At 35.3% G+C, this 15,182-nt stretch overlaps 1 protein-coding gene across 6 annotated transcripts in view; it reads right to left on the bottom strand.

Annotated features, from left to right (window-relative positions):
• The window catches only part of WDPCP (WD repeat containing planar cell polarity effector), a 161,315-nt gene that overhangs the window by 87,940 nt on the left and 58,193 nt on the right, over positions 1-15,182 (bottom strand). For 4 of the 6 annotated variants that reach the window (XM_026844249.1, XM_026844250.1, XM_026844248.1 and 1 more), the window contains exons 5-8: positions 14,629-14,679; positions 12,045-12,115; positions 11,730-11,789; positions 2,504-2,618 (exon numbers count right to left, since the gene is read on the bottom strand). In XM_026844249.1, the coding sequence (XP_026700050.1) occupies positions 2,504-2,618; positions 11,730-11,789; positions 12,045-12,115; positions 14,629-14,679 (297 nt within the window). Of the gene's footprint in view, positions 1-2,503; positions 2,619-11,729; positions 11,790-12,044; positions 12,116-14,628; positions 14,680-14,820; positions 15,129-15,182 lie in introns of those variants that run through there. The other 2 variants (XM_026844253.1, XM_026844251.1) reach the window with 2 other exon arrangements.

Genomic DNA, 15,182 nt, shown 5'->3' with positions numbered 1-15,182 from the left:
CAATAGTTTTTAAAAAAAAAAAAAAAAAAAAAAAAAAGAAATGGTGATAAAGTATCTGACATTCTGAGCTAGAAGCTATAACCAAGATCTTAAGCATACATGCAAATTCAAAGCCAACAAGTAGCTATCCTCAATACACGTACACACTTAAAATAGTTTTATATCCTCACAGACATAGTTTACATTTAAGATGACCTACAACACACCTCAGATGCTTCTGAAATTTGTTTTGGTTGAAGGAAAGAAAGCAGGATTCAAAGATCCCTGGGCAGGTGTGAATGAGACTAGCAGTCCCTTGACTTTCAGTACCTGTGGTTGTCCTGGGCAGGAATGGAGACTAGATCAACATGAAGGCAACTATGGGCATAGTTTGACCCCAATTCAGAGAGGACCCATATGCTGCAGAGTCAAATTATCCTAAGGCAGGCAGTGTAGTTAATATTCTGTATTCTAGTACCACAAGGCCTCAGTGCCACAAAATAATTTAGAAAATGAGAAATACTGTTTTCTTTTAGGAAAGCATTTTTTTTCCTATAATTTCTAATTAACTTAATTTTAAAATTTTGCCTATAAATACTGAAAATATAATTTTGCCTATAAATAATAAAAAGGGAACTTTATTAGAGTCAGGAGGATTATAAATCTTAATTCTGTATTTTGTGCAAACAGTCTGCCCTTTATTCCAAATGTTAAGAGGAATGCTACTCTGAGTTAGAATGACAACATTCCATATGTAATTTTGGCACACTGTAATCCTTATCCATTCCCACATATACACAGTTGTTAAAATAAGAACTATTATTTTTATACAGACTTCTTGTATGAAATATTGAAATTCTTCTGGCCAACTTTATAATCACAACCCTAATTCCAACCTAGATTTGGAAAGATATGAAATTAAATTGAAGTTAATTTATTCTAGCACAACCTTATGTTGTGGTTCTCACATACATAGTTCAGTATAAAAATTCCTATTTTGAACACTCTTTGCACAGGTAACAAAAGTTATCTTCTTTGTTGTTCATGAAATAAAAAATGTATTGCAGTGACAGTTATTGGGGGTTTTGCTTTTACTGAAACAGAAGCAGTTCAACTTCAACTTTAGACATGACTAGTACCAAACATGGAGGTTTAAGAAATTATTGTATAGGTGAAAATAGGACAAACCATTATATAATTTTATAGCAGTCTGAGTCATATAACTGTAGGAAAACATATTTGTTGCTTTATTATTGCTTTAGTAGTAAGCTTTTCTATTTAGCAGTATTTTTTTTAAAAAATTGTATTTCTATGACATTAAGCCAATGTAAGGCAAGATACATATAATCTAATTATATATTCATTATTTATTATTTTTTTAAAAGACAGAGCACTCTGAAAAAATTCTACAAATAACCTCAATTTGGGAATAACTTTAGATTCCATGCTTTGCGAATTTTTGTCACCTGAAAGTTTTCTCCCTCTGGAAACAAGGGGCAGAAAAATCTGAGATGGAATTAGTAGTCTAGAAATTTAGGTGAAGAGTGAAAAAACGGAGTCAAGACAAATGCATTCTATGGTCTCTGTATAATTTGTTGATAAAAAACAACTTTAGGTTTAAATTTTTTTATACTAAAGATACTAAATATTCTACCAACATAGTCATATTAATGTTATTTGTCAAGAGTAAACTACAGTAATTAATAAGAAAAGATCAGAGGGACACAGTATTGCAAGTTTCTTAAATAGCTGTGCCAATATTCAATAGATGCCTGGGTATGGAAGAAAATAAATCATTATTAAAGATCAAAGCTAAATCTAGCATATATTCTTAATAAAGGGATGTAATCTGAGTGCACTTTTTAAGAGTTTGGAAGATAATGCGCATGTAATTTGGCTCACACTGAAATTCCATACTCATGGCAATGCAGATGCCAAGATACCTGGTTGAGTTCTCAGTGGAGCTCTATAGAGACACATTAAAAAAGCTACAGTTGTATTATAAAGCTGTTGAAAACAGCTACATTTTCCTAAGTTTTCTTCTGCATTAAACTAAAACTTTATTTTTAGCAGTCAGTAGTTAATAACAGTAGTGAGATTCTGGAAATCTAGAAATTAAATCAGAACACCTCCACATAATTCATGTTATCCAGCCTTTTCTAATAAGTAAATATTTTAATAATAACTATCCCATGTAATTAATCAGTTGGCTAATGTTTGGTCCTGTCACATTTTCCCACTTATGAAATAAACATGACAAGTTCAAGTGGCATGTTCACAGAGATTAAAATGTGTAAGAAACTGAATTTTAGAACCCATTCAGTATTTGACAAGCCTAAAAACTTTGATGTTAAATATTATTCTTAAAGCGTTCTTAGTCCTGAGGGTTGTAACTATGGCATTACATGCAATTACTTGTTGTGTTTGCAAGTCCCCAGTGGCAATAATTAGTCTACCTGTTGACATACTGTTTCTCTACTCTATTGTTAATGTAGGCAATTGATTTGCACGTGGGTGTAATTACCATCACTGATGGTGTCGGAGATGAGCTTCCCCACCAGGGTCCTGTCAATCACCACTTTCTCCAGCTGTGGCCCAGAAAGGCTTAGGGACACCAATATACCTGAGTGAAAGAGGAGCTAAATCCAAATAGTGAGAAAACAAGACATCAAGAATCATTAATAAAATGAAACGTTCCAAGGTACATATTAGCAGCTGTCCATTACATAGTCATCCAATTTTCAAAATTACAGAAAAGATTTATCATTGAGGTGAAGATGTCTTATAATGACTTTGAAAGCTTTTTCAATAAAAGAGAGATGTAATACAACACTGAATTATATGGGTACATGAATTACAATTGCTGAACACTTGAAGATGATGTATGATAAGTCCCCAAATGTGGCAGGAATGTACTTAATTAATTTGTTAAAATCTAAATTCTGTCCTGAATGAGTAAAGGGATGACACTGATCACTTCAACATCCATGGACCTTATTGCTTCTGTATAAAATAACTGCATAAAGTTGGGCTTCATGTAATTTTACATTATTATCACAGATTAAAACCAGCACCTTTTTGATATCCTTGTTATTTCTGATCATTCATATGTTGTTCAATTAAATAATGGTGCCCTACGACAGTGATAGCTGTGGGCTCCTACCAAATCCATATATTCCTTGGCATAAGGTTGTAGCTGTGTCTCTTAGAAAGAAGAAATTTAAACCATTGTACAGAATAGTCAGAGGCTTATTTCAGCGTTAACTGATTATTTCTGCCTAATTAATCTCAATTAGATGATACATATAATCCTGAAGACTAAGTCACAGTATTTACCAGCTCCTCTGATCCGTATCTTGTATGAAAGAGAATGCTCAGTGGGAGGAGTTATGAAAACCATTTCTTTTTGCATAATTAAACCATTAAACTTAGTCATTTTCCAAATGCAACTAGTACGCCGGAGAAATACAGGAAATAAAAGCCGCAAAATTCCCTGCTCCATTGTGAGTTGACCTCACTTTTCCAAGTTACTCCAGTAGCAGAAGTATATGAAGAGCTTTACTAGAAAAATACTGTTTTCTTAGAAACATAGTAAAAGATAAAGTCAGGGGTTTATAAAAAAAAATTCTGACCGTATTAATTGTTTAACTCATTACAAAACTTGGGTTCTACAGAAACCTTAATGTAAGAACAGTGAAAAAAATTACTACTGTGACTTTGATCTTCTTAAGCAGTACTGAAAACACAAGTTTTTAATTCACCTTCCAGTGCCAACTCTGATCCTGCAACCTGTTGAACTAGATGACCCCAGTGCATAAGTTAAAGAAGTTTTCATTAATGCCACATGGCAGCAGTTCTGAAGGACTCATTCTGGCAGCTAGGTTCATCTCCCTCTAATCAGTAAAAAAAAAAAATTTAAAAAAAAAATTATTTGTTCAGCAGAGGCTATACCAGCCCTAAACTTGCTGAACAATCTTTTCTGCCCAGGGAGTCCTCAGTGGAAAGACCACTGCAGGAAAGCATAGAGGGCTCACCAAAGGCCAGAAATCTGGGACTCCAACTCTTCTACCTAACAGCATATTTTTAAATAAATCTCTGTGCTTTTAAAAAACTTACTACTAGAGAAATACTTGCTCTTGTAGTAGAAATTGGCAGAAAAAATTCCTTGTTGGTTTTACACTAGAGCTGTGAGACAAACATGGATGCAATATACTTTTTAGAACATCATACTGGTACATAAACACCAGGTGAACTTTCTTGCAGTGAGATCTACTGGAATGTATAACAAATAAAAAGTACTGGGGCCAGAAATGTAGTGATCTAACTGAGCTTCTCTCCTGTGCAGTGCTCTGCCTCCAGCAATTTAGCTATGACAACTCTCAGTTATATGTATTTTGCTACATTACTATAGCTCTGTGTTCTCTGTAGCAAAGAACAGGACAAGCATATTTAAATAAATTACCTTCTTGCCCTGACTAATATATTTAACCAACATTTTCCCAATCTATCTTCCTGTCAACTCACAGTTGGTTGAAAATAAATTCTAATCATGTCTGGAATAGAAACAAAAAATGCCTGTGATGTGAAATGAATTTTTTAAGCACAAATGATCATTTCCCATCCTGCCAAAGTCTAATCATACATTCATTTGATAAATATATAGTCAATGTTTCAATATTCCCAGCCATGACAGATATCCTTTGAGATTTTGTCCTAGTAAAAATGTTAGGCAGTTACATTTATGCAGCTTTTATTACAATCTTTCAAAACTTCAATTTATCCTTACGTTGAAGTTAGATTAGATAAAATCCCAATTTATTTCCAACTTGATAATATTAATTCCAGAAAGGTTTGACTACGGTTAGCTATAACTGTCCGAAGAACCTCGTTGAAAAATTGAGGGTTGAAACCCAGAGGTTGACAAACTGTGATGCTAGCAACAATCAAGCAAAATTACATAAATACTCTAGAAAGGTCAGTTTTAAATTACTGAATGTGTATCAGCCTGCCAGAGAAGAGTAAAACACCCAAATCCTTCTGGGTTATGTGCCAATAAGAGATCTGGTGCAGTCATATAAACAAACTCTCCAACTTGTGTCTTCTACTACACCCTTGCTTGGGACCTATGTTCTTCCCATAAAAAATGTTACTGTAATGGCACGTTGTTCCCATGCTTCCTCTCGGGAAGTGAGAGGAGCAAGCTAGAGTTAACCTGGGAGAAAAACCTACATAAGTCTGTTTGAAGCCTCTAGGTTTACCTAACAGAGTAGAGATCCATACAATTCATCCAGGTAAAGAGGAGAGGCAAAACACAGGAAAAAATGTGTTTTGATCTGTAGATGGTCAGTGATCTTAAATGATTACGTTATGGGATAAGGCTTGTCATTCTACTGACATCTAATATGTTCCATCCACGATGCTGTACAGAGACATGCGTGAGAACTCTTGGCTTGAGAGCAACAAATAAAGTTAGGATTCTTTAACTCTTAAGTGTTTCAGGGTGTAAATTCACTTTATACATATATGTTCATTTCCTGATAATGACGTAAAACAAACCTATTACAGAGCTAGAATAGAAATCTATGAAAACTACCCCAAGACATTTATATAAATATAAATATTGTGCTAATGGGTGCGGTTTGCTTCACATCTATGAAACTAGCCATTAAACCAATGCTATGTATTTTCAATATTGCATAGATATCTCTGCTATCAGTATGGCATGTCAGAATGACAGAAAGTAGGTATAACTAATCTAATTTCCATGGCTTTTATTGTTTCTTTCGTTGCACTCCCTCCTTCTTTACTTTTACAGTAAAACATTCTTTCCCATCATTTTCCACATAAGTTTGAGATATTTGGGCAAAACTTAAACTTTAATTTAACCAATTTTTGCTATAGTAACTTACCATGGTTGGTAATATACCTGTGCTCCACACAGGTGCTCTAGGAACTTCAGACTCTAAGTAAATCAGAGACCTTACACACTATATGGCCACATAAGGTCAGTATTTCTTCCACCTCCCTTTAAAAATCCTTTAGATTAGAAGGGAGGCTTTTAAAAAAAATAATTATTAAAGGTTAACTTGAAATACAAGCAGGTATTTAAATAAAGCAGGGAAATGACTGAGTCACCATCCCTGGAGGTATTTAAAAGATGTATAGATGTGGCACACAGGGACATGGTTTAGGGGTGGACTTGGCAGTGTTAGGTTAGACATTGGACTTGATGATTTAAGGGTCTTTTCCAACCTAAATGATTCTATGGTTCTACAAATCTATATTACCTTTCATCAAAAAAATTATGTAAACCAGAAAATATTTATGTGCTTGAATTAAAACTTCACTATTTCAATTCCTTACTGTGTACTCTACGCAAAGACTTACATGATAGTAAGATTCAGGTGCTGTTATACATAAGCTTGCTTAGGATCACATTTTGGTGGATGGGAGCAGTCCTATCATAAGCACGAATGAATATAAAACAAATGGGGGAGACTGCAAACTTGGGTTGAACTCAGATACACAGTGATCCAACTCCAAAAAGTAGTGCTAAAGGGAATTGCCCATCATTGCTAAGGAATAAAAGCCAACGTAAGAGGCATTACTTACACAAGGCATGAAGTCAATATCAACATATTAAATTAGGGAAAGAAATTCACAGTAGTGAAACACCACAAATTTTTCAGACTGAAGTACTGTGTTGTGAATAAAAATTAAGAGAGTCATCTCTATAGCTTTAGCAGTCTCAAGGTACTCCTAAACAAAATATGGAAGCATGACTTCAATACCTATTGGAAGAATAGGTATAGTCTTTGTACTTCAACGTCTGAGTAAACTTTTTGGCCAGCTGGTCATTCTACATACTGGAAAGGAAGGACCTGATATACTGAAAGTTGAATGTGAAGACTTTGAGAGAAGGAATTATGTACTTTGTGTGACAAAAATGGTCCTCCAGTGAGCAAGAAAGACATAAGAAGGAGCAGAGGATACTCAGGAGAAGACTTAGCCCTTACCCAACAGCAAAGTGCTCCAGTATGTATTTGAGTTACTTTACAATAAGCAAACGACTTAAGTACAAGCTCATGACTTACGGACTTTAGTAGAACTTAAGTAAGTACTTAAGTGGATTCCTTTATCCTCTGAAGCCTTAGCCCTTGACTCCCCATTCATGCAGCTTAGCTGCTTATCAGTCCTTCTACCTAAAAAGATATCTGCAGAGCAAAGCCAGGATTTGCTTCTATCTGATTAAAATTGGAAGAGATGAAAATATGCCTGTAAAAAATATTGCTGCAAACTGTTTTCCCTTACAGAGCCCAACTGACAAAGGAATATGCAAAAGGAGAAGAGAATTGCAAAGCATTTCATGTTCAAGCAGGTTCCCAGGGTTTTTCCCCACCTCTTCATTCCAGATTACTTTCTTAGCCATCCTACCGTAATTACTCTGTTGCATGCCTCATTACAGATGAAGTTATTGTTAGTACACGTTACCGTTTCACAATAATCAATGCATTTGCAGTTCTAGCTCCAAATCTCTAAAACCACACAACACATTAATGGTTGTGATCAAAAGCAACCAAAAGAATTTAATACGAGGGCAGAGTTCCTCTCAGTAACTGGTGATGGTATTAGCTTCTCATGTATTCTAGCCAGAATGTCTTTATTTTGGTATCAGATGTGTTATTGTATGTCATCACATATCTTGCTAAATCAGTTTGCTTATAGGCATTGTAGTTGATAAAACAAGCCATGTCAGCAAATACTGCTGTGTATCTCAATTCAGAATCCAGTTCTAAGTATGTCAATGATGGCAACATAAAAACCATTCATGGACATATGTAAATTTCAACACAAATCAAATTAAATCAAATCAAATCAAATCAAAGTAATTTAGCAAACAATATATAAATCATTTTCATTAGCAGGTAACAGACAGGATTCACAGCTAGTGCTTGGCTTTTATACAATAAAATAACTCAGTGTTGGCATGTGTTTAATTCTACATCATAATGCAAGTGTAAAACTAAAAAAATGTTGGAAATAAAATTTTTTGGCTAGATCTCATTAACTTTTACTACCTCATATTGTAAAACCATCCTGAACCAATGGCATAATTTCATAGGATTGATTTCATGATTTTGTGGCAAAACTTAAAAGCATTCCAAAGAATTAGAGAAGGAGACCAAGAGGAAGGGAAGCAGCCAGAGCTGAGTTGACTAAACTCAACAATATTGATAAAATTAATTCCTTAGGTTATTACTCCTCAGCAGGGCAAGGCGAGGACTAAACTGTTTATTTAATTATAAACAATACAGTGACATCTTATTGTAAAGATTTCTTGTCTTTTTTTCCGTCATCCTTCTTTTATGGTCTATTTATTTTCCTTTGATATCAGATAACTGGAGATTACAGGATTATTCCAGCAACTCATCACAGGTCATCAAATTTGGGGTTCAGAAGTACCTAACAGCACTGGTGTGCATTCAGACCCTATTGGAGCAAGTAGGAACAGAGCTAAAAAAAAGACCTCAGTCCTTTAAGGCTCAACTAAGCTCTTTTAAATGGGAGAGCGATCTCCTTGACAAAAATCCCTGTACGGTCTAGGTTATGTTTACAGGAACAGGCACATGATCTATTTCATAAGCTCTAAGCAGTACTAGAATGTATACTTAGGACTGCAAAAATAAAGGTCAACAGATTCCTTTTTTGGCAATGAACAAGGAAGTAAAGATGAAACTTCTAATGCACTGATTGTATAAAAAAAAAAAAAAAAGTAATAGGAGAAGTTCTGATGCATAAAATGAAATATTAAGTAGAAAGCTGGGCCAGCATTATAGTAGTTCTAGGCACATTCATATAGAAGAGCCAATTTTGAGAAATACATTCATACAATGGACAAGATAATCTGCATGCAAACTAACTAGATTTTTCATTGAGGCATTTGCATGAAGTGTAATTGGTCACTTGCACACAAATGGTTAACATGACAGCACACATATTTTTAGAAGATGCATGTTTAAATTTACAGCCCCCAATTTTTGCCTGTGGGCTAGTTAGAAGCTGGAAGTACTGGAGGAAGCAGTGAGTGATTAGGAATAGTGATGTTTAAGTTCCAGAAGGCACACTAGCAGCAGTCCTATGCTTAATTATCACAAAATTGGAGGGAAATCATACTACTTTTTAAATTATAGTCTTGTTATCACTGTATCACCTTTCAGACTTTTTTCCATTTGTTTTGTCTTGCTAAAGGTACAACAGCCATTGAGTTTTTGGATAGCACATTGTTATTACAACACAAAGGGAATTCTTCCTGGTTCAGCTAAAGATATGGCAATTCAAATATACAGAACATTACTGAAGAATGTGATGGGTGTTGAGTTAAATATTTTCACATCTATAAATGAATTTATTTGACATTGTATTGCCACTAAAAACCAAAGAGCTAAAAAAAGAGAGATACTATAATTAAACCATATACTCAGATTTAGCCTGAATCACTAAAAATTATGACAGTCAAGGGTAATTGACTATATGCTCTCCAAGCTGTTTGTCTGACATGTTGCTTTCTATTACACTTGAAAGTTAATGCAGATGTGGACTTTTCTTTTTCCACTAGCAGCTGCTCTAGTATGAATCCAAAATAGCATGTGAATACAGGAGAGCTATGACACAGATTGCACCATTATGTGATAAGCACTTTCTGCTAAAACAGTTAATTAGTCTCCTACTTAGAACTGAAAAATAAATGTACATCTTTTCCAGAAGCTTCAGAACCTTTGTTTCAAAGAGGGAGAGTCCAGATACTCCTGCAAAATCCTCAAAGACACATAAGCAGAAGAAAAACAAACTGTTTGACATTAAAAAAAAAAAGATAGAAGATGGCTTTTCTGTTCTAGACTCTCCCAATTTATTAAATTTTCTCTGTTTTATTTTCATTTTTTGGAGAGCTTGTATTTTCAGGAAGACAGAAAATGGAAGAGCATAATTGTTTTGGCAGAAGATTCTAAACCCTGTTGGAAACTTAAATTATCAGGCATTATTATATAAAAAACCATTTTGTTTTGTGATTGAGAAACTTAAGGACAGAGAAATGACTACTATTTTTACCTATAACTCTGGCTATGTTCTAAGATATCCTATCACTCATATTCTGCCTGTACAAGCCACTTAAAAAAAACCTTAAAAAAATACTCAATTTATCAAGCTACCCCTTTACATGATTCAATCAAGTATAGAACCAGACATAATATACTAAGATAAAAACATCCATCTCTATTCTTTCCCATCTTCTACAAGAAATAAGTAAAATTGTGTTGGAATCCTTTTTGTTTATGTAAGCCTGAAACTACTTAGAAGATGCTGAGTCAAAAAAAGTTTTATAAGAACTGATAGCCAACCAAAGGTGTTACATTACAAAGGCAGGATGATCAACTTTTGGCAAGAAGTTCACTGTGCAAAGTATGTATTGGTAAGGAATGCGGGTGGATGCAGATAGATGGGAGGGGAAGGAAAATGACAGAGGGAGAATGGACAGGGAAAGCAAATGAAGAGACAGAAAACTGAGAGGCAGATGAGTACGCTCACATCTAATTGACTCAGTATTTCTTAACCAAATTCCTCTCCTAATCAGAACAATAATAACAGAAAGAGTCCTCTAAATCAACATACAATTAATATTTAAACAGTTCTAGAAGATTATCACTCACTGATACATACTATGTAATCTGTATGTGAATGATATACATTTACTAGCGATAAAATCTGATAAGCAGATGTAGCTTAGACAATAATATCTTTATTACCGATACAAAAAGACTATATACTATTTGGCATGTCAGGTCTCTAAAAATTTTGCTATTCTTTGAGACATTTCTGGAATTGCAGCTGTATGATGTTTGAATATTTAATATTCATCCTGCTGACACACATTTGGAACTACTTGAATTAGAAGAAAAAAAATTATGACTCTGAAGAAGCATAAAAGTTAGAACACAATATTTCTTTTTAGAAATAGTATTAGTAATATTTACAAGTACTTCCTATACCAAAGCAGCTTCAAACATGATGCACATTACTCATGAACAATGAAGACTGCAGAAACTTACAAAATACATTACATATGTTTTTCAGAACAAGCTCGTGATTAAGGAGCACATGTCATTCAGATTTCTCACCTACTCTACTGTTCTTTGTTAATGAGGATGTGAAAAGTTGTTTCTTGTATACAATACGTGGAACTTATATAGACAAAGAATGTAGCTACATGTGTGCCACATCACAATATTTATTATTCGGTAAGTCGATTAATTATCTAGCTGGTTTAGAGTTATGGCTTCCCTCTCATCTTACACAAGCACAAAGTAAAAAGATTTACCACAGACATGTAAATAATTAAGATAGAAAAATGTAATATATCATAGTTTCCAGACCTGTCTATATATTTTAACTGCTCCCTTAACCTGCTATTTTGAGGTACAGGATGCTTTCAGTTTCCCCAAATAATAATAATCTCACAGAATCAGGGCCCTTTAATGTAATTTTTCTTGTTGATAAAAACTGTATTTTTGTTTTGTAGCATCTATTTCAGGTTAGAAATTTAAATAAACACAATCTAGGTAATACAATAAATAAATTTTTAAAACCCAATGATTTTCTGTGTTAGTTAACATTTTAACACTATTGCATCAATCGTTGAAAGGCTGTTCGGCTCCACTGACTGAACACTGCAAGAGCTTGTCAAAATATTTTACCTGACAGATATGTTTGTTCTTCCATTTGCTCAGCATACAGTGACTGTTTTGCATTAAGTCCTAAAGGACAACAGAAAACAAGAGAATGGAGTTGGCAGTACACATTGTCACTATCAGTTAACATACTTCTGATTTTCAAGTTTATAGATGAAGCATGCCACACAAAGAAAGATGCAGCTGTTTTAGAACAGCCTGCCAGACAAAAGCACATTTATCATCACTGGGAGAGTTGGATCTTTATGAAAATTAAAGCTGTTGAAAGAGTTTTGAAAACCAGAGTATATGTTAATGTACTTGAAACTTTCTGAAACATACCTCTAACTCCTTGAGTGTATCTCTCAGTTTGTCTGGTCGCTTGTTTTTCAGTATCCAAGGACAATCTCGAGCTGGCAAACAGAAGTAAAAAAAAAAAAAGAAGATAGAGAAATGTGTATATATAGGCAACTGATATATATATATATATATATGCGTGTGTATGTGTGTATGTGTGTGTGTGTATACAAACATACATTTATATATAATAAAAAATACATTCTTCGAGTTGAGCTTCCTTTTCTGTAGAAACACAAAACTAAGATTTCTAGGAGTTACCTTAAACAAAACTTACCTATAATTGGAAGAAAATGGCTATGGTTTCTATTGGTTTGTATTGTCACATAATAGCCTTTTGAAAGGTTCTGCCGTAGGAACAGTTAGCATGAAATACCTACACTAACCATGACTTCACCATGGCAATTGTGTACAAAGCTCTCAGGATGTAATATCTTACCCAGCTGCTAAGCACTTGCAATGAGAAAGCATCTCACATTCAGTATGTTAACTCAGATTCAAGTTATCAAATCCTAAACAGATACTATTCTTTTGTACTAGCATTTTATTGCCTAATTTCAAAAAGCGAGCTCTAGCATGTCTGCAACATATATATGTATATGTGTATGCATGAATATATGCATATATACAGGTATTAACAACAGGTAATTGTGAACACCAGAACTTATGGAATATACTTATTTATAGGATTTATTCTTGAAAATGTGGTCTGAAGAATCTGCCAAGTCAAGCTAACAAGAAAATGTATGAAAGTGCATGACTGCTACAGTCCTTTAACAAATTTATTAATGTTCAGCAAACTATTGTGAAAATTCTGGCCTAATACATTAATCCTGAAACCAGGAGGCAAAGCGTCCTCTGGAGCTGCTAGTAATTGGCTTGTTTTATGGCTGAGAATCAGGCTCTAATAACTTGTGACGTTTCATCATTTAAAAGTGAGCAGTTTTCTGTTCATAAGTGTACAATAAAACCCATGAGAAACTGGAACACATTGTCTTCTTAAAATCTAGCCTATTTAAAGGAAACCTGATGAAAAGTTTTGAGCTCCAAGCTGTCAGTTTGTATGCCAGCTTCCAGACCGAATGACTTAACAGTTGTGTTTAAACCTCCCTGCGAAAAGGAGCTTACAATAGAAAGTGCTATAGAGTGAAAAAATGAAGGATTTCATATATCAACAAAAGAGCACACCAACATACAACTTCTCTTTGTCTTTTATTGGGCTGAAGCCAGTGTTGGTGGAACTGTTATGATAATATTAATTAGTCATGTAAGATCAAATTTTCAATGGGTGCCTTCATAAATACTGGGGTATTTAGCCACATATGCAAAATGGGAAATTGCCTGTACAGATACTAAACTATATTTACAAATCAGCAACTGTGAATAAAGTTACCTAGTGCTGCTCTTTCAGAAATGTGCCACCCAGTGCTTTGCACCTAAGCCGCCCCTGTATTTACAGCAACAAAGTGCAGTAGCTTGTGTTCCTTTTGCATGTCACACGTATAACAGATAACAGTTGGGGCTTCAGTGTAATGGGGTTTATCTGGGCCTGCTTCTCTTTTCATAGGGGCAGCGCCTGTAAGATAATGCTATGCAGTGCACAAGGGATGTAAATCCATTATGCTCCTCCCTATTTATAACCCCTTATCACCTCCCCACCTTTATGGAGCTGTACTGATTCTGACTGACATACAAACCTCCACAGCGGGTATGGATTTACCACATGGCTGCGTGCACCTTTACACCCACCCCCCCATCGGCTTCAGCGTGCTCCAAACACACCTTATAGTGTTGCAAATAACTTACCCTTCCAGAACACATTTCGCCTTCAAATGCACGCACAATTCCATGTGATTTTTCATTATAAGATAAAATGTTAAGGCGATACTTACAGCATACTTACTACTTTGTGAAGTCGTCTAGAAAGCAATTAGATTTTTCAGAGTGGTCACATAATAACGTTTGAACATTAATGAACGCTCCAAGCAATAATAACGATGCAGGAGTTATAAAACTTGAACTAAAGTAAAGTTTCACAAATATAAAAATCTTTAGCTGTCACAGCACTGCTGTGTGATAGCATAAACTGAAATCGCCTTTAACCAGATAATACAGGAACGGCATAAATGTTTCAAAACTAAAAGTGTTCTATGAGGGCAGCTGATTATTAACCGGGAATTTGATTTTGGCTGAAAGTATTTTAGTTAATTTTCAGTTTTGAGGCAGTTGGCATTTCAATTAAAGAGACAATTGGGGAAACGTTTATTGTTCTGAGTATATTTCATAACGAAAAATCTGGATTGAGATTATTTTTGTGATTCCTCTTGGCAATGGATTTGAGGAGCAATACATGCTACATTGCTCGGTGACACACAAAAACCCAGGAAGGAGAAATTACAACTTTTCAATTGTTCTGTGCTCTGTGTGGTTCTGTGACTGTCTTAGACGGCATGTGCAGAAAGCTACTTTGGAAGCAGTGGGAGGTTATTTCAATGTTTTTCCAGGGGCATCCCCAACCTGATTAATCATCTGGTTTTACGGTAACAAGAAACTCAGAAAATGTCCTTACATTCTGCTAGCTTTTGCTTTTCTTCTAAGTAACCATGCTCCATCTGTGATGCTACAGGAAAGAAAGGATGAAAAGATGAATTGATAATCCTTACGGCTGCTGTCAGCAAATGTTAATATTAGAGAGAAGATTCGCACAGTTTGATAAAACACAGAAACCCGCAAAAAATTAAGACAACCCCTATGTTTTCACCTCGTGAGGCAGGTATCTTAAATTTGCAGTGAAAGAAAGGCTTATGCAGCCCAACAGGTGGGACGTTACTGAGCCTCCAGTCTCATCAGATAGTGAAGTTTTAGCTGCAAGCGACCCCAGGAGAGCGGCGGAGCGGGTCTGTCAGCAGGGTCATGGCGGCGACGGAGCCCTCAGCGTGCCCGCGCGAGCCCCCGCTCCAACCTGGCCGCGGCGAGGAAGCAACGCGAGACGGACAGACCTTGCGGCCCGTCGTGAAATTTCTAGGATTAACGGGATTAATCAGATAAAGAAAATCGATGGCTCACTCTGAAATGGCCATTTCGGATGCCGGGGAGGGCGGCGGGCGGGAGGCCCGAGGCCCG

This window comes from Athene cunicularia (genome assembly GCF_003259725.1).
Source record: "Athene cunicularia isolate RWA chromosome 3 unlocalized genomic scaffold, athCun1 chr3_part1, whole genome shotgun sequence".
NCBI lineage: Eukaryota > Metazoa > Chordata > Aves > Strigiformes > Strigidae > Athene > Athene cunicularia.
Note: the sequence above shows the minus strand (reverse complement) of the source record. Positions and strands in the feature narration are given on the sequence as shown.